Source organism: Danio rerio, chromosome 12, assembly GCF_052040795.2.
Source record: "Danio rerio strain M-AB ecotype USA chromosome 12, GRCz13ab, whole genome shotgun sequence".
Classification (NCBI taxonomy): Eukaryota; Metazoa; Chordata; class Actinopteri; order Cypriniformes; family Danionidae; genus Danio; species Danio rerio.
The window spans coordinates 19,295,424-19,316,914 of record NC_141032.1 but is presented as its reverse complement, the minus strand read 5'-3'; the positions used below and the strand labels follow the sequence as shown (position 1 = coordinate 19,316,914).

The window sequence follows — 21,491 nt, the reverse complement described above, 5'->3', positions numbered from 1 at the left end:
TTTTTATTTTTTATTTTTTTGCAGGCTTTCTGTTTTTGAGTTGATTATTTATAATCTTTTTATTTTTTTCAGAATTTGAATTTGAACATTTTTACAGACTTTTTTGTAGTTCTTTTATAATTTTTTATCAATTGAATGCGACTTTGCTTAACATAACTATTAATTTCTTAAACAAATAGCAACAGTTGATTTATTGGAATCTAATAAATAAACTGTTGCTATTTTTTAAAGAATTAGGAATTAGATAAATCACTATTACGAGATGAACAATATATATTTCAACATTCATTAATGCAAAATAAACTCCATCAGGATTCTAATAACTCTGTAAAGTTGTATTTTGCTGTTCTAGATTATGCAGTACTTGTGTTACACTATTAGCAGTACTACAATATGTTTCTGTGTGTTTTAGATCAGCGCGTGGAAGGCCTGAGGCGGGTTTTAATCCCACGAGACCTGACTTACAGGTTCCTTCTGCTGGCAGACAGTAACACAGCGAGAGGAATTGAAACGTGTGGAGTTCTCTGTGGAAAACTGGTAAGTCCTCAGACCGAGCAAACCATTTCTCTGTGGGTGTGAGTGAGATCCCTTTTATCGAGTGATAACCAAAGCTGAATTTCCTGATTTATGCTGATACTTCCCTGGAAGTGAGTGTAAATGTGGTTTAGGGAGTGCTGAAGGTCAGTTGTAAACATCATTTAACCTTTTTATGTGCAGCAATTCTCATTTACTGTGAAAGTAGTGTTACACAATCAGTTTAAACACTAGATGTAAATGTGACTTCCTCATTCTTTCACCACACATGAAATAGTGATACTATTCATAGGAAAATACTGCTGTAATACTACAGTATTGCAGTGTCTTTTTCAACAAACACCATTTTTTAATTGTTTTAATCTGTAGTGATTAGTTTTGATGAGTGATTTGTTTTTTCTTAGATTTGTCATAAATAAGTGGAGGTTTTCTTTATTTTTAGTCTCATCTTTTTAACATGGCCACAAGGGATTCCGAGTCTTAAAAGGTCTTAAATTCCAAAATCTAAAGTTTAGGCATTAAAAAGTCTTAAATTTACTGAAATATTGATTAGGTCTTTTTAAACAAGTTCTAATTTTACTTTGTTTATGTATTGTTACCCAATCTGACCAAAACCCATACCATCACCAACAATCCATCACAAAAAACTTTTTTTGTAATTCAGTTTTTTTTTTATTTCCGATAGTGAGAATATACAATTTTTACAATCAGATAACAAAATACTTTTAACAGATATAACCCCATATATATTTCCCACCCCCCCACCCCATTATACGCACATCAGGAAACACAGAATAACTATAGTTTAGACCAAGCTGTTAGATAATTTCCATTAAGTTGTCATCCATAGCATCAGATGAGGGTTAAGTGTCCAAGATTTCTTTGACGTTGCATATGTAGATTTTCCATGCCGTAAGAATGTCCACTTTGGCATGGTTGATCCGTGCTGATGACAGTTCCAGATATAGTATTTCCAATAATGAATGTAACCAGTGCTTAACTGAGAGATCATGAGGAGGTTTCCACCTTTGTACCAACATTTTCTTTGTAGCAGTTGAAGCAGCTAACCAAAATTTACGGATCTTTGCATTTAAGGGAAATTGAGAGTTATCATTCAATAGTAACAGTATAGGGTCTTTGGGGAAACAAATTTTTGTAACTTTAAATAAAATGTCCAGTACCGAATCCCAAAGTTTTTGTACCTCCGGACATTCCCACATCATATGTAAAAAGGTATCTGGACGCTGTGGTTCACAGAACTTACAATATGGATCTGGAGATAAACCTATGATATGTCGTATACGTGTGGTTAAATATGCCCTGTGGATAGTTTTAAAATGAATAAACTGGTGATTAGGGTTTGTGGAAGCGTGGAATGTATTATGCCATACAGTTTCCCAATCGATAGTTGTATTGGGTCGAGACATATCAGATAGCCATAGTCTTTCTTTTGAGAAACTATGTGCATTAATATTAGAAAGACAGCAGTAGAGATAGGAAACAGTTCCTTTTCTTGGAGCATTATATATCCATTTCACAATCGGGTGGGTATGAAGATCCTTACCCCATGGTGTCTTATGAGCCTTTAGTGCTGCCCTTATTTTAAAATATATAAAAAGAGTGTTGGGAGATATATTAAATTTGTTAACCAGCTCTTGAAAATCTAAAATAGATTTTTCTCCATTTATGTCTTTTAGTGTTAGAATACCTTTATTGGCCCATGATGGTTGATTAAAAGGTTGTCTACCAGAAAGTAGGTTCACATTGTGCCACAGAGGAGAATGATTATGCCAGGTGGTTCTGGAAGGAAAATAAGTTTCTACCTTTTTAAAAATTTGGAGGGTATAGGATAAAATAGGTCCATAGCGCAATATACATTTCCTATGGTTAAAGCCTGAGAACAGAAAGTCTTGCAGACGTGTTGGAAAAATAAGGTCTTTTTCTATTTCTTTCCAAGAACATTGCATATCAGGTTCGAACCATTTCACAACTGAGAGCAGAATAAATGACCAGTGGTATAATTTGAAGTTAGGGCAGGCCCATCCACCCTCTGTTTTGTTTTTTTGGAGAGTGGACCATTTTACACGGGGACGTTTTCCATTCCAAACAAATTTGTTTAAAATCGAGTCTAACTTTTTCCAATAGTTTGGAGGTGGAGGGAGGGGAAGCATGGAGCTTATGAAATTAATTCTGGGCAAGATATTCATTTTTATTGTTGAAATTCTGGCTGGTGGTGATGAGGGTAGGCGCATCCATCTCTGGATATCAGCCTCAACCTTACTGTAAATTGACATATAGTTTATTTTAGGTATGAGTTGTAAGGTTGGGCTCAGCTCAATTCCTAAATATTTGACTTTTGTTGATATTTTTATATTAGTATTATTAGTAACATTATGGCCAATTGGATTAAGGGGCATCAGAACTGATTTAGAGTAGTTTATTTTGAAACCAGAAATTCTTCCAAATTCATTTAAAGCTGTGAGGGCATTGGGTAGTGAATTTTGTAAATCTGATAGAAATAGAAGTATGTCATCAGCATATAAAGAGATAGAATGGACAGATGAGCCTAACTGAATTGGGGTAATGTTTTTACATTGTCTAATAAATTGAGCCAGTGGTTCTATTGATAGATTAAACAAAAGAGGAGAGAGAGGGCAACCCTGTTTTGTTCCCCTCTTAATACAAAAAGTGTCTGAAATAATTCCCACTGTAGTTACTCTAGCCAAGGGGTTAGAGTATAGAGTTTGAATCATCTTAATGAATTGATCGCCAAAATTAAAGTTTTTCAGTGTGTACCATAAATAGCCCCATTCCAAGCGATCAAAGGCTTTTTCCGCATCTATAAGGAGGAGGCCACTAGGTTTTTTCAACTTTCCTGATTCAGCTATAACGTGTAGTACTCTGCGGACATTATCTGAAGCTAAACGTCCTGTTATAAAACCAGCTTGGTCTGGATGAATTAATTTACTTATTACTGATTGTAGACGCTTGGCGATAACTTTAGCATAAATTTTTATATCTTCATTAATCAGAGAAATAGGTCTATAGTTGGAACATTCAAAAAGATCTTTTTCGGGTTTAGGTAAAACAGTAATTAAAGCAGTATTAAGATCTTTATGAAAATGGCCTTTGGTTATGGCCTTGTTTATTGTTTGTAGCCAAATGTGTCCCAGTAAGTCCCATAGTACTAGATATAATTCGCCAGGGATGCCGTCAATACCTGGAGATTTCCCTGTATGTAAATCCCTAACTGCATTATGTAATTCATCTAGAGTTATTTCTGAATCTAGGTTGTCAGCATCTTCCTTAGAAAGTTTTGTTAAGTTTAAAGACTCAAAAAAATTTTCTAAATGATCCGTGTTAGTTTGTATTTCTGAAGAGTATAATTTTTCAAAAAACTTCTTAAATGTTTTGTTAATATCTGAGGGGTTTGAGGTGAGAACCTGTTCAGAGTTTTTTATTGCATTTATATTAAAGCGTTGCTCATGTTTTTTTAAAGTGAGTGCAAAGAGTCGGCTCGGTTTGCTTCCATCTATGTAGTATTTATGTTTTGTGATGTGCATCAAGTATTCGGTTCTTTGTCTAAGCAGGTCATTAAGTGTAGCTCTTTCTACCTTTAATTTTTGTTGTGTTTCTGTTGCAAATTTCTTTTCTAATTCCCGCTCCAATTCTCCACACCTTTTTTCTAATGATGATATTTGTTGGAGGTAATTCTTTTTAAGCCTTGCAGAAAAACTAATTGCATTATTTCTTAAAAAACCTTTAATAGAGGCCCAAAACATGTCTTGGTTGGAAACAGAATTTTGATTAATGCTAATAAATTCAGTTAATTCTGATCTCAGTTGTGAAATATATTCCTCGTTTTTGAGTAAAAGAGTATTGAATCTCCATCTAGAGGGTTTGGTCAGTGTACTAAATTGCAGCGATGTTGTTATTGCATTGTGGTCAGAAATACTTTGTGGTAGAAATTCAATGTTCTTTACACATGAAAATATCATAGGAGATAGTAAGATGTAGTCTATTCTTGAATAGGATTTATGTCTTGGTGAGAAGTAAGTGTATTCTTTCACATTAGGGTTGAGCAACCTCCAGGTGTCACTCACGTTTAGGTCTTTAGTAAACCAATTTAATGCTTTTGAAGACTGGGGTTGTATCATTGGGATTGAAGGATTTGATCGATCTAAAACGGTGTCCATTACCGTGTTCATGTCTCCTCCAATAATAAGTGAATATTCATTATAGGCTAAAAGAGTTTTTGTAATGTCTGGGAAAAAAGGAGCATCATAAGAGTTTGGGGCATAAATATTGACAAACATTAGCTTCTTTCCTCCTATATTAGTACAACAATATGCCATTCTACCATTATTGTCTGATCCTAAATTTTCAATACTGAAAGTATGATTTCTTTTAAATAATATTGCCACCCCTCTCTTTTTAGAGTTATAACCTGAAGATACTATAGGAATATAGTGTTTGTTTTGTAATCGCTGGACATCTGCTATCCTTAGATGGGTTTCTTGGATAAGTGCAACGTCTATGTTTTTCCTGCGAAGATAATCTAAAAATTTAGTCCGTTTACTAGGAGAGTTTAACCCTCTGACGTTAAGAGACATAATATTCAAATTAACCATAATCTCTGAACATAAAGCTTTCACAAATAAACATGTAAAGATTGTAGTAGTAGGTGCAATTTAAACATAGAAATTTCGTGGATATATATGAAAAGAATATAAAAATTTCTGCGTATTTTATTCCTGAGTGCCCCACCCTTTCCCTAACCCCCTCAATAACGAGCGTCTGTGGCGATCGCGAGGCAATGTCTTAACACTATTCGCCTTCCAGTACCTCCTTGATATTAAACAGCTGAGGAACGTTACAACCATCAGTGTATCAGCATCAACTCTATTTAAACATGTAACAAGTTTTGAATTCGGGCTGTTCCAATCTTAAACCAAGAAACTTAGCCCCCACCTTGTCGACAAAAAAAATAACTAAAATAAATCAATAAAAATAAATAAATAAAAAATAATAAAATAAATAACTAAAATAAATAAATAACATAACAAATAATAGTAAAAATATATATAATAATAAAATAAATAGTATTAAATAAATAAAATTAGTATCATGAATATCTAACCGTAACTTTAAACACCAATAAAACAAAATAATAATATTAATAGTAATAGTTGTTTACCGTATAATTTGGTCATTTAGGGGGCTAAGAAATGTTTCTAATCATGTCATTTAAGTGTTGCTAAGTCCAATATTGTCTCCTTAATCGGTTTCCTCCATTGCCTCCTGGAGCTGAGGATATAAAGACCTGCGAGCCGGCGCTGACGTTGTTCGCTCCAGTCCCTCGATGTATTTCTCGGCTTCATCCGGCGTCTCAAACGAGTATTTTTGGCCTTTGAATGAGACTTTCAGTATTGCTGGGTAAATTAGAAAAGTTTCCGCACCTTTTTGTTGGAGTTTGGATCTGACGGCCGAGAACGCTTTTCTCTTCTGTGCGGTCGCGGCGCTGTAATCTGCATAGAATTCCAGACGCGCTCCTCCGGGTAGTGTGGGCTTTGCTTTACGTGCACCTTGAAGTATGGCCTGCCTGTCCGGATAACGAAGGAGTCGAAAGATCATCGCTCGTGATCTGTTTGAGTTAGAATTCGAGTAGACTCGATGAGCTCTGTCAATCTCTATTGGATTTGAACGCCCTGACAGGTCCGGGATCCATTTAGGGAGCGTTTTCTGAAGGAAGCCGATAGGGTCGTCTCCTTCCATTCCCGCAGGTAAGTTGACCAGACGGATATTGTTGCGTCGTGAGCGATCTTCCAAATCCGTGCATTTTCGTTGTATTTGGTCAAGCTGAGACAAGCAATGATTTGTATCTTTTTTAGTTTTGCGAAGGTTTCCTTGTAGATCATCTACTTTTGATGTTATCGACGCCATGTTCTTACCCAGAGAGCCTATTTCTTCTTTTATAGCTCGAAGAACAGTTCCATTTTCATTAATGTAGTCATTGAAAGGAGCAAGAGCGGACTTTATTGCCTCTGTTAACATGCCGAAGACCATTTCACGCAAGGCTTCCTGCTGCGCTTCGATTGCATGGCTGACGATGGAGGCCACGTCGTCATCAAGCGTTTTTAGTCGTTTGTTTCCTGTAGCTTGTTTTTGAGGAGACATCGTCTTTTTACTAGTTGCCATTCTTTAGAAGGAGTTGATGTTCTATTTTAATTAGGAATTTATCCTCAATTTGAAGAAAAAAAAAATGTTATAATCGGAGGTATTTGTAAGGAGCTCAGTGCCGAGCAGCCATCTTGCAGCGCGCGCCACCGGAAGTCCTCCATCACAAAAAACTTTCAACTTTTTATTAAAAAAAAAAAAATATATATATATATATATATTTTAAACTATTTATAATAATAGTTTACTAATTTTCCTTACAATAACATTTGTTTGAAAGTGCTCTATGTATTTACTGCTGAGAACACCAACCTGGACAGATTATTGTTCATAGATTTAGTTTATTATATATATTTTTTTATTTATAAAAAAACATTTATTCATTTGTTTTTTTATTTTAAAGAAAGTTTATGTTGGAAAATATTTAAAATATTTTGCTAAGAATTATCTAAAATATTTAAATTTATTATTGTATTATAAAATGCAATAAATTATAAAAATGCATTAAATTATATATATATATATATATATATATATATATATATATATATATATATATATATATATATATATATATATATATATATATATATATATATATATCCTTTATGTGTCTAAACATTCATTCATAATGGTCCTAAAAATGTCTTAAAGTCTTAAATTTTACTTTGTAAAACCTGCAGTTACCCTGGGTCACTTGCTTCAACTTTGTTAATTTCACAGTTGTTTATGAGATTGAACTGAACACCTGGGCTGCTTCCAGAAGCTTAGAACAGCTGATATTTTGCCTCACTGTGCTATCAGGCAGTTTATAAAACTGGATTTGGACAGTCTTCTGAGGCAGCATAATGGTTTAATGACAAAAACAGAATAGAGAGACCTTTGGTGGTCAAATCACAATTCTATTTGTGCCATTATTTTTTGGTATTTATATTCAGGAAATCACTGACAGCATATATTATATTATGTTATCATACCGATATAATATGGCAAAAAGCTCATAACTGTACTGTGTATTTACACTGTGTACGTATTCATCTACGTAAACACACAAAACACAATATTAACATTTTAGCAGACATGGTAAAAAGCTGACTTCTGACAGGCTATTTGATTGTCTGGGACTTGAATGGGACTGCTATAGCTACAGGAGTTATTATTAGGGATAATAGATAGCGAAATTTTGCGTGTTTTATTTTAGCGTTTTTTGTTTTTTTTGTTTGTTTTTTTTAAACATGACAGTAAAACATGAACGCGGTTATGAATGTATTAAAAGATATGCTTGTTTGTTATAAAAATTCGTAATAATGATAAAATAATAATAATTTGTCCATCTCATATTCCGTGTGCTGCCATTGTAGATGGTGTACTCTGGAAAATTTTCTTACCCCATGCTTTCGATTGTGGTCCTAAAAAAATCTCAAGTTTCAAGAGCTATCTAGCACTTCCCCTTAACCCTATGCCTTCAAGCTGAAGAGAATTAGGACACCCCTACCCCTTCATATGAACGTGCAAATTGAGGAGTAGGGGTACGGGGAAGTGCTAAGGGGTGGAATTGGGATTGGGCCTTAAAGTCTGCATGAACCTGAAGCTGAAACCCTTTTTATTTATTTTTTGTATTGTGACACAGTTTTTAAAGCAACGTAATGTTTAACGAGAAAACAGTGGTCATGGTTTGTTGTTTTTCAACTGCGAGCTGATTGGATGTAGTAAAGTATGCATTTCATTCAGAAAGATTGGGAAAGGGTTTTCGGGAGATTAATTACTAGCAAACAGACACTTCCTTCTCACTATTTCTGTTTGATATCATAGCACTTTCAAAACTGACAGTTAGAGGTGCGTAGTTAAGTATGTTAACTATGCCCAATATCTCAGAAAGACGTACCTCAGAAAGATTTTAACTTGAAACTGACAGGAAGTGCATTTTCAGATTTTAATTTTAGATTACAAGGGCAAACATCTTTTTTTTTTTTTTTTTTACTTAATGACATGCACAGGTGAATTGTTCATAACAAAAATAGCAATATGAGATAACAAAATCAATATATTAGTTTTGATTTCATGTGTACTTTTAGCAAAAATGTAATACTACAATTCAGGGCTGTGCAGTATATCAAAATAATTATAACATTGCAAATGTACAAAAATTGCAATATCCGCTTGTTATGTGTGACAACACAAAGCAGCTTCCAGGTTCAAGCACTCTATCAAACTGCATGGAAAGACTCAACAAATGGCAATAATAAACATTTACAAAGCTATGTAATACTTACGGAAATCAAGATTGCAATATAAATCCATGCACAATATTTGATCGCCTGTATGTAATTAAATTTTTATAAATTGTTAAATATTGGTGTCTGTGATGCAACAAGTCCAGAGACTGATGTTTACACCATAAGTTCATATAAATTTCCCTGTAATGTGAGATATGACTAAAAAGTGGTAATAAATGAATATTTTCGTAAATAAGACATTTTTGGAAATGGTTCAAACACCCCCCACCCCTCCACACCTTGTTTATTGCTCACATCGTAATGACAAATAAATAATACACATTTATTCACTATTAAAAACAGATGCAATATATAGATATACAGGTTTCCTTAAACCTATTTAACCTAAAATCTTTTGTGAAGGTCTGTTGTTCTCTTTCATACATTATTCTTTCTTAAAATAAGCCAGATTAAAAAAAATAAAATAAAATATTGTAAAATGTTTAGTTACAGGTACATGTAAATATTTCAATTTTTCCCAAATTTGATTAAATCTACATAAATTATAATGAATTAAGTGACCTGATTTTGAAATGTTTTTACAGTAGTCACTAAAACAGTAGGTTACTGTAGTAAATCTGTTCTTCTATGTTTACACAGTACGTATGAAGACGAGTGGAGAATATAGTATACATATAAAATGAACTAACTAGCACACAACTGTGTTAACATCGTAAAAATAATCATTCTGTGACCAAATCTAATATGAATACATGTTTGTAAATTAGCAACTAGCCCTGATATTTTACTCAGTTGACAAGAATCACTTTGTGTCAAATTCAAATTCAGCTAAGCCTGGGTTTTTGACCAGCAGATGTGCAATTTGTCTGTAACTAAAAAGGCAGCAACACATTATGTTTTCATCAGCAGCTTACAGGTTAGTTGTAGCTCTACGGGTGGTCATTTTTTGTCCAGTATATTTGCCCCAAATTGAATTTTATAAAATATGTTATGGAACTGTATGCACAGCCTACAACTTGTAGTGTTGCTTACTTTTCCTAGGAATAATATGAAACATGTTTATTTTAACATTATTTAATATATAGTTTTGCAGGTGTTTTTATTGCACATTGCAGTTTTATTTATTATATCACCGACTTTCATGTCACAAAAATAGATTGAAAAAAAACTGGTTAAAAAAAATACACATTTACACTTGATCTGACCACAAACCAAACAAAAATATTGTATTTCTTGCTCAACTGTCACTAAATGTAACACACAGGATAGTGGGATGTCATTGACCCTGTTTATACTTCTTAAACAAGTTGCCTTTTTGATGATCGGATCACAAGTAGATGAAGAAAACACATTCCCATTTACACCTGGTGGTTTAATATGTCTGTTTTGTCCACTTTCAACCACTTTCCTCTTTTCACTGAAGGGAAAGTTTGTGAGCAGATGTAATTTGAGAAATTGAGAAAACTGAAACCAATACAGAGAGCAGCAGCTTTCATTTCTGCTGTCATAGACACATAACTACTCCAGGGCTGTGGGATCTGTTTTAGAATTAGTGCTGAATTAGAGCTTTGTTTTGCTTTCAGGCCAAATGTTTAAATTTTGTTTGGCTAGAGTGCTTAAACAATAGTTTGCGAAATGTTTAAGCTTTATGTGAATAGATAGCAAGGAGCCAGTCTTAAGTGAATATGCATTTGACTATATGAGCGTCTACTAGAGGTGTGATCCTATACTGGTTTCACGGTTCAGTTCAGTTACGATTGTCATGCCTTCGATTCGGTTCAATTCGATATCTCGGTGCACCACGGTGCATTGACAATGCTTTCTATATACAGTGTTATATTTTAGGGGGGAGGCTATAACAAGCTGTCTATAAACACACAGACACACAGCACCACACTGTCTCTCATTCAAACACATACACAAACATAGACAGCACCAAACAAATAAACAAACACACACACACACACACACACTTTAGCTAAACTAATATTGCGAGAGCTTAAACGGAGCAGTGCTCGTAATGTCAAGCAAAAAAAGAAAAAAGAAAGACAGCTGTGAAACATAACCAACTTTGTCTTTTTGTAGGAAACACACTTTAGATCTTTTTAGGGTAAGAGGTTTTTGAGTTATTGCCGTCTATAACTGAATGTGTGTCAGGAACTGAACTGCGCTCATTTCCGGCGCCCCTCTGGATATAGAGCGCCCTTAGCATTTGCCCAATGACTTCAGTACATAATAACCGGTTATGATTATTACTGAACCGATACCTTATTGTCCACGTATGCATCGCGGTGCACCAAAGAAACACTTAATTTTGACACCCCTAGCGTCTACCCTTTGAAAGCAATCTGATTGAATACATTATCTATGAATGTGATCAAAGAAATGGACAAGCTTAAATGTTTCATTTATATCTGTATTTAGCATTGTGCATTTGTAATCAGATTTACAATCTTCATTAGAGATGCTCCGATCAGGGGTTTTGGAGCAGATCTGGTGATCGGCTGATACAGAGTACTGATTCTGATGTATGTGTTTTACTGTAAGTGTATATTGTATTACTTTTTACTGTTAAATTTGTTACAACTTCCTGCCCATGACTACAGATGTAAATTAGCTTTATAGCTAACTCTGGAACAACATGTCATGTTGTACTTTGTCCATGTGTAAATAAATTAAATAACTAAATAAATCAAATGTGATCGGCCATGTTAGCGAGTACTGATTGAGTCATAAAATGTGATTATCGGCTAATACCGATCTCCAGCTGATCGATCAGAGTATCCCTAGACTTCACTTTAGATTTTAAGTTAAGCCTTTTATTGCAAAACTAACCAATTTCTCCACTGATTTTTTAAACTAATTGGAATAAATAATTTTGGATAGACTCTTTTGTGTTGTCATAACCTAATGTTGCACACAAATTGAATTGTGAATGAATGCAAAATGATTGACGGGCAGCGGAGGGAAGCGCTGACTTGAACATGAATATGACCACTGTAGTTCACATTAAACTATTGAATAGTATCGAAGCCGATAACCAATCCAAATATTAGAGCGATGCAGCTATACTTAAGATCAGATGTTCATATAATAATATAAGGTAACTTTATATTAAGGTGGCCTTTTTACACATTCTATATATTTTTACTAAAGTAATTGCAGTTAATTATGCATAATTACATGTCACTAAACCTAACCCTATAAGTACAAGTAATAAAATAATATTAATTAATAATTACACTGGACAGGGAAATTTTAAAATAAAGTGTGTAATTAATATAATAATAAAATATAAGCCTTTAAAAGTATCATATCAAAGTGCTACACAAATATACTGTACATACAAATATACTTTCATAAATAACTAGACAAAAAAACAAAGATGTGATAATAAATACAAAGAAATATTCAAAATCACATTAAAAATGGCATAAAAGCTGCTTTATTAAGTAAGTTAAAAGGACAGTTTACTCAAAACTGATTGATTTCTTCACTCTTCACTAGTCACAAACTAGTTTGAGATTCTGTCTTCCAATGAACACAAAAAGAGATATTTTGAAAACAAATGCTGGAATCATTGACTACTATGGTATTTGTTTTTCCTATTATGCAAGTCAGTGGTTACCGGTTTCTAACATTTTTCAAATTGACCCTTCGCTAAGCCACACCCAAAAACCGCCACCCACCAATCATGGCATAGCAACCTAATCTGGATCTGTCAAGCTTTCGAGTGAGGGAAACAGGCCAAAGCATTGTGCAAATGGATTGTGCAAATCTGATACCTGGTATCCTAAAAGTTTAGACATGGTAGTGGAATTTTTTTGCTTTTTAAAACCTAAAACCCAAGGGGAGAAATGCCAGTGTGGATCAAGCTCTGTGAGGGGCACTGATGGAGCAGAGTTAAATTGGTTTTGTTTCGATATTCCTGACACATTCAGTGATAAACGGCAATAACTCGCACACCTCTTACCCTAAACAGATCTAAACTGCGTTTCCTACAAAAATACAAAGCAGGTTCTGTTTCTCAGCTGTCTTTTTCTTTATTTCGCTCAATGGTAAAAGCACTGCTCTGTTTAAGCCCTCGCCGTAGTAGTCATACTAATAACAATTATATTTCCATCTGTTTTAAGGTATGAATATTTGAAAATGCATGTCAACAGAACAAAACGGAGATGTGATCACAAACTGAGCACTTGCGATCAATATACTTTACCAGTGTCTGTTGTTTTTCAGTCATTTATAACCCTCGTGTCCATGTCAGAGCTACAGGAACAATTCACTGATGTTTTTTAGAGATTTAGTCATTGTTGGCGATGTTGTAGCAGGTTAGTGTCTGCTTTTATATTCGGTGTCGGATTAATATTTGCTGGTAGGGAAAATCTTTTTGTTCACTTCTGCTATTTATACTTTGATTTGCATTTCAGTTTATTTATTTATTTTTTCCACTTATCTGCAAATTAGAATAGAAACTGTATAAAGAGCACACAAACATACTGACAGTTATAGGTGCTGTACACTGTTTTCGGTCAATAATGCTAATATTTGGCACAAATCTATCAATTTCCCCTTTCTGGCTGCTCTTTCTATTAATGAATTTTGTAAAAGAACTGTCCATGCGTGTTTGCTCTTCGGTTAGTAACTCCAAATTTCATTGCACAACAATTAATCTATCAGGCTTTTTAGCTAAAAAAAAAAAAAAGAGATAAACTAGTTATTTATTTTTAATTAGTTATTATTAGATCATTTGTAAATGTCACCTCTCCTGCTCTGCATGAACTAAGCTGTTGAATGGTTAGCTAGGCTGACCTAGCTTCAATTTTGATTATATTATTCTCTAATCGGTTGCCTACTATATGTATTGAATATACCCCTGTAATGCATACTGCACTCCTTTTTTGTCTGGCTTTCTCAGATATCTCACCTGTTCGCCAAAAATCACTAATTTTATGCCTGGGAATGGCTGACACCGGCGCATACACATTGTAATAGACGTGCCAGGCATGAAAGCTTGACAGGCGTAGCAACAGTAACTAAGGAGGGTGGTTCTTAGCGAAGGGTCAATTATCTTCTTTTTTATTCAACACTGTTTATTCAAAACCCATTAGTCAACTTTATCAAATGTTATGAGTGTAGTTAACTCAAAATTGACTGAAAGTTAATTCTACTCATTTGAAAAGAGTTTTGAACTCAGTGTTGAAGGTAATGAGTTAATTAACTACCTCATTACTCCAACTTAAATGGAGTAAGTTTGCAGTACTCATATCGATTACTTTTTTAACTCAACTAGTTTGTCGCAATCGGATTCCTCAAACAGTTTGAGTTGCCTTAATTTAATAGGTTGGTCCCACTTTATATTAAGTGTCCTTAACTACTATGTACTTGCATCAAAAAATAAATACAATGTACTTACTGTGTTTATAATGTATTTGAGAACACTTGTGGTGCTTTTGAGTTGGGATAGAGGATGGGTTAAGGACAGGTTTGGTGGTATGGGTAGGTTTAAGGGGGGGTTAAGGTGTAAGGGATGGTATTTACAAATGTAATTACAAAAGTTAATTACAGATGTAATTACATACAAGTATTTAATCAAACATAAGTACACAGTAAAACATGTATTTACACAATAAGTACATTGTAACAAACTATTAATTCCTGTGTAAGTACATATTAGTTAAGGCCACTTAATATAAAGTGGGACCAACAGGTTTTACAGTACTCGGTTGATTTGAGTTCTCTTCATTTAATGGGTATTACTGTGCTCAAATTGCTTTGTTTACTCAAATGGATTAAGTTCAGAATACTCATTAGGAACAGTTTTTTAACTTAAATGATTTTTTTTGCAATCGTTTTCCTCAAATGGTTTGAGTTACTTTAACTTATTGGGTTTTACAGTTAACAGAAAGGGGAAACATAAAAATGTCAGTATTTTATTTATTTAATTTATTTTAAAAATAGGCAGCAGTAAGACACATCTAGGCTGCCTTCCAAAATGAGTCAGATAAAGTCTTAGCATACAGAATGGCACAATTTGGATGTGCTTTGTTGTCAACAAAGGAAGCGTTATAGCTTTTAAGCATTGCTCTGGTCATCTTGTTTGACACTTGTTGCCAAATATTGTGTGGTTTAGGCCTGCCAGATATGCAGTGTTTTATTTCACTAAAAGAAATCTGTGAAAAATCTGTGTTTTGAAATCTTAAAATCTGTGTTTTGTTGTCCCCCAGACACATAATGAGTTTGTGCTGACTCACGTGATCGTCCCAAAGCAGTCTGCCGGTCCTGATTACTGTGACATGGAGAATGTGGAAGAGCTGTTCAGTTACCAGGATCATCATAACCTACTGACCCTAGGCTGGATCCATGTGGGTGTCTATTTTTGTAGCTCTTACATATTGTCTTCTATTATAATTAAAGCTCTGCAGTTTTTTTTTTCACATTCTTTGCAGGTGAAAAGCTAGCTCGTGATTCTTTTTCAGACCCTCACAAAATCTATGAAAAAGCATATAGAAAGCATTACAGCTTTACAGAGAATTTGAATGGCAGTACGTCATGAGTCTTTCTGGCCAATTTTATTATATTTCAAATAGTAATCATTTAGTTAAGGTAGTAATATTTTAGGTTAGGGGAGATTTTTCTGTTTTAAAAATACTAATAACTGTTTTAATAATAAAAAAAAAAGGATGCATTCAATTGGTTCAAAGGGGACACAAATGACATTTAAAAGTTTGCAGTTTTTTTTAATTAGTTTTTTGCTGAACTGATAATAATTTGAAAGTAAAGCATATCAAAGAGAGTACTGTAGGATCATGTTAAAGAATAGTGCTGAGGCTGAAAATTCCAAAATAATAGTTAAATCCAGAAATATTTGGACATCGACACAATTTTAACATTTTTGGCTCTATACACCAACACAATGGGTTTGAAACTAAACTAATAAGATGTGCTTTAAACGCAGACTGTCAGCTTTAATTTAATTGTATTTACATCCAAATCAGGTGAACGCTGTGGGAATTACAACATTTTGCATTTGTGCCTCCCACTTGTAAAGGGACCAAAAGTAATTGGACAAAATAATAATCATAAATCAAACTTTCACTTTTTAATACTTGATTGCAAATCCTTGACGGTCAATTATGGCCTGAGGTCTGAAACACATAGACATCACCAGACAATGGGTTTCATTCCTGGTGGTGCTTTGCCAGGCATCTACAACAACTGTGTTCAGTTTGTGCTTGTTCTTGGAGCATTTTCCCTTCAAATTTGTCTTGAGCAAGTGAAATCCATGCTTGATTGGATTCAGATTGGGTGATTGACTTGGCCATATCCCTGCATCAACATTCCACTTCTTTCCCTTCAAAAACTCTTTGGTTGCTTTTGCAGTATGCTTTGGGTCACTCTTATTTATGTTGTCAAGGCGACTTCAGCGACTTTTAATGATGGAGGAGAGACTTGTGCAATACCATATGTAAACAACAAAATAGTTATACAAAAAGTCAACATATAAGTCTTGAGGTTCGTTGTCATTTTCTTTCATTACAAATACTGTAAGTCATAATCATTACACATGATCTTTAATCCAATGATTTTTATTAAAAAAGACCCTCTCAGACCCTCAAGACCCTTTTTATTACTTTCTTTCTTACATTTATGAACAGAAAAGTTTTTTTTTTGAATATAGACTTTTTATAATAAAAAAAATAACCAAATAAACTCCTATTTTTCATCTTGCACGGATCTGTTTGGACAACACTGGAATACTTCTTTTCCGGGTGGCAGGTCACATAAGGTCTAGTCGCAGGAGTTGAATTATTTCTACGGATCCGCAGCTCAATACGGATCCGAATTTTCTGCATACGAAGATGATTGGAACTTAACGCAGCTCCCGAGCTACTCTCCATTGGAAATGAATGACTTCCAGTCTGTCGTTTGTCGTGTGCAGTGGAAAGGAGACTTCAGCGTCCTCCACTCCACCAGCTTCATCTTCTGGTCCAAATGTCCTAAAAAGAAAGATTTTGCAGGACTTTGCTTACAACCCAGAAAAAAGAAAGAAAGAAGTAATAATTGCCTTGATTTCACTTCTAATCTTCAGTTTAGAAGTTCATTTTTTTAGTCACACTTTATTTGACATAGTACTTTTAAATAAATGGTGCAAAGCATGCTCATTGAAGAGATTCTATCTTGGTCTCAGTTTAACAGTTTTTTAAACACTTTAAGCTCTTGTTACTTTATTTTTGTTATTATCTGCAATATTTAAAGTAAATCAATATTACTTCAAAAAAGTAAAAAAAAAAATCAGGCTCAGGATTTTTTTTCTTACTTTAAACCCTCTTTTTGGGTCTTTTTGTGTTGCTAAGCTCACTGGTGTGTTGTTTCTTTGTAAGAATGTTCCAAACAGTTGTTTTGGCCATGCATAATGTTTCTGCTACAGTATCTCTCTGATGGGTTTGTTTTGTTTTTTCAGCCAAATTATGGCTTGCTTGACTGATAAAGACAACTCATTGGATCTCAACTTGAGAGTTGACTGTAAAAGATTCCAAATGTAAATAGCACACTTGAAATGAACTCTGGACATTTTATCTACTCATTGTAATTCGAATATTGAGGGAATAACTCACACCTGGCCATGGAACAGCCTAAACGCCATTTGTCCAATTACTTTTGGACCCTTAACAAGTGAGAGGCAGATATGCAAACTGTTGTAATTCCTACATCGTTCACCTGATTTGGATGTAAACACCCCCAAATCAAAGCTGACAGTCTGCAGTTAAAGCACATCTTGTTTATTTTATTATGTTTTATTTATTATTATCAGGTCGATTATGTTGGTGTATAGATCCAGAAATGTTAGAATTGTCTTGATGTCCAAATATTTATGGACCTAACTGTATATATGAAAACCAATCCTTAGTTGTAATATTTCAACTCTGTGTAATCAAATAAATTACGAACACTTTAAAAATGGTACTGACCTATATAAAGTACATAGTTGTATAAGGGGAAGACTATGTGCTGAAAACTGATTGTGCTACTCAATTGTATTCATTTTTATTTGCATAATCAAATAATTGATGGACATAATGTAAGTGTAAGGAACACCATGAGAACTCTGTGCAACTCTGCTTTTATTTTCAGTCTCCAACCATCTGCTGTTTATTTCACTTGGTGAATTATTGCTGAACTATTACTGTTTGAGAATAAGGGTGTTCATTTGAATCTATGTTTGTTTGGCTTGCAGACTCACCCAACGCAGACGGCCTTCCTCTCCAGCGTGGATCTACATACACACAGCTCTTATCAGCTTATGCTACCTGAGGCCATCGCTATTGTTTGCGCACCTAAACACAATGAGTATGACACTCACTCCCACGCCCCCCATTATGTTCACACAACCTCGAGGCTTTTTTTCTGTCCACAGCCTATTAAGCTCGACAGCAAATCAATGCAGATGAATGTACAATAGATGTTTAAGTGTTTAAAAAATGAATACATTAAAATATCCATGAGTCATTTAGGTACACTTGTTATATAAAGAAGATTTGAAATTGAATGACTGTGGAGAAACTACACCAAGGCCAGATTGCACATGGAACATTCTACCAGAAACATACATTTTTACTTTTGAAAAATGAAACAGGGTCTGACTTAAGCTTGTCGTCTTCAAAAAATATATACAAAAACAAGCCTAAAATCATACAATTCAATGATAGCATGCATCCTTGATAACTGTCAGCTTCTTCTGCGTCAAATGATGTCATTTTCAAGTCATAGCCTTAAATGTTTATTGGCTGCATTTTATGTTCAATTTAATGCAAATGTGATAGGACCGATAGAAACATGGAGACAATGGTAAATTAATTTGTATTATACATCTGTAGTATTTATTTGTAGAATTTATTTATAATTTCATGTTTTTAATAGTTCAGATGAATGATGACAACTTAAACTTGCTATTTCTAAAGTCTTTTTTTTTCTAAAAAAAAGAACAGTTTTTAGGTTCAATTGGTTTAACTGGGCTGAGGACAAAGACAATGGGCCCTATCAAACACCCGGCGAAAGGCACGACACAATTGTTGTTTGCTAGTTTTAGCTTGGTGCAAGAGTCGTTTTGACGTTTTGCGCCATGCTGTTTAAATAGCAAATGCATTTGCACTCATATGTGCGCCCATAGGCGTTCTGGTCTAAAAAGGGAGGCGTGTTGAGGTGTATTGCTGGCGTGTTGCTATTTTGAGGAACTATAATAAATTTTTCAATAGACCAGAACAAAGCCGGTCTATTTTCCAGCGCAGAGCATGTTAGTTCTGCACCTCGCTTGCACACTGCTTATTACACACAAGATGTAGAGGAATACGCAAATATCTTTACATAAGAAGAAGAATTAAAATATTAAGGATATATATAGTATATAATAAGAATATATATAGAATATAAATATAAAGGATTAAAATATTACAAAACATATTATTTTCTAGCTTACATAAATTCTTTATCTCGGGAGGCTTTTTGAGTTCATTCATAACAATTTGCTTTTGTATAATGTTATTATTATAAGCAGTATTATTATATGCATATTTATATTTGTTTTATTAAAAACAAGCTTAGACCATATGGGGCACAGCATGTGTATTTGGATATAACTCAGTTTTTTGACCACACTTCTTTATTATTCATTTAATCGTTTGCTGGAAATTAGAACTGAATTTAGAAATAGTTTTGAAACAAATCTTTGCGCTTAATAAACAAAATTAATTATCTATAGGCTAATTGATTTCTGTGACTACAATAAGTTTTCCTATCCACGAGAGCGAAAGTGAAAGTTAATAATTTATCTTTCATTCTCACACTGTAGATGCTCTGTTTAACTGTTTTCTTGCTAGTGAAATGCTCGGTTTTTCCACTTACACTTACTTTACGTCATGTAAATAGCAATTGCACCATGGCACGACACAACTGGCTCTTAAAGGGAATGGGAGATGAGACTCAGATTGGTTTACTCTCAAACCACATCTATAACTCATTAAGAAAATAAACTCAACCATTTTAGACCATGCGCCACAGAGCAAAGCGGATTTTTCCATCCTTATATTAGCAAAAGTGGATTCTGACACGCCCTGAATGCGTTTGTGCCCTGCGCTTTGCACTTTGCGCATGGACTGTCAAATTAGAGCCCAATGACTGGGTTTGTACATTTGTAAAGTGTTTTAATGAAGACAAATAATATGAGATCCAAATGAATGACATATACATTTATCAGTCCAATTTTAGAAACTTTAGGGATGAAATACTTTTTATTCATTGTATTTATGTTTTTATTTTAGGCACAGATAATGCGCGTTTTTGGTAGAATGTCCCATATATATACAGGGTATCCGCGGGGTCTTAAATAGTCTTAATGTCTTAAATTTCAAAAACATAATTTTACGCCTTAAAAATATTGTGTTTTAGGTCTTAAATAATTTTATGTAAAGCAACCCAATTGGACCAACACCAAATCACTAACATTCCTTCTTACTAAAAACCAACTCTGTTTATATTTCTATTTATGAACATATGGTTTAAATATCTTTCTTGCAAAATTAGTTTTTAATGTTCTTTTAATATGTTTTAATCTGGCCGTGGTGTAGTATTCCTTATGTTAATACAATATGAAATAGTACAAAAATGATTAATTATTACTAAAACAGCTGTAATTCATATTATTACTACTTGCTCAATACTTTTGTTATTGAAAAGCTCAATCTTGATTTTTACAATGAGCAAAGTTAAAAAACAAATCAAGGTATCCATCTTTTTCATTTATTTATTTTTTAAATATTTCACACTGATTGTTCATGGTTTTACTGAAATTACTCTCATAATCATCATGAGGTGTAGGAAAAGGAGGATACAAACAAATTAATCGCTGCCTCATCAGATCATTTCTGTCATTTTAGAACTGACTTTTTTCCGTGTGGGGTAGCAGCAGCTCTATAATAATTGAGGCCTTTTGGGAAATGAGCATCGGCATACATTTATTGTAGAGTGGAATCTGGGTCAAGGCAGACTCACTTACACACTTGCTTTTCTTCGACTTATTACCTTCTTTATTAGGGGTCGCCACAGCAGAATGTCCCACCACATACTTCGCTGATTATTTTATACAGCGGATGCCTTTCCTTACAGTAGATATATACCTAATGGGAACCTACCAGAAGTTTAGGTTCCAAACAACATGACTGTTTTTAATCAGACAGCTCAATTTTTGTTTGTCCCGATTTGGGAAAAAAAAAAAAGATGTTTCATTCCATATGTTGCCTAATCAGTGGTAGACAGACATGATTACTGGTAAAAACAGCTCATGTTTATGATACTTTAACAAGAAGGACCGTCTTTCGGCTGAGACATTAAACCAAGGTCCTGAATCTCTGTGGTCATTAGGTGTAACCCCAGTGTCCTGGCCAAATTTTCTCAATCTGCCCTAAACGATTATGGCCTCCAGTCTTCCCCATCCACTGAATTGGCTCTATCACTGTATATCTAGTCCACCAATAGCTGGTGTGTGGTGAG

General features: G+C 34.1%; 1 protein-coding gene across 4 annotated transcripts in view; it reads left to right on the top strand.

Moving 5' to 3' along the window:
• stambpl1 (STAM binding protein-like 1) overlaps positions 1–21,491 on the top strand; it is a 44,839-nt gene that overhangs the window by 20,905 nt on the left and 2,443 nt on the right. For all 4 annotated transcript variants that reach the window (XM_087276066.1, XM_087276068.1, XM_087276065.1 and 1 more), the window contains exons 7-9: positions 413–537; positions 15,173–15,310; positions 18,184–18,296. In XM_087276066.1, coding sequence (XP_087132192.1) covers positions 413–537; positions 15,173–15,310; positions 18,184–18,296 — 376 coding nt within the window. The remainder of the gene's footprint in view (positions 1–412; positions 538–15,172; positions 15,311–18,183; positions 18,297–21,491) is intronic.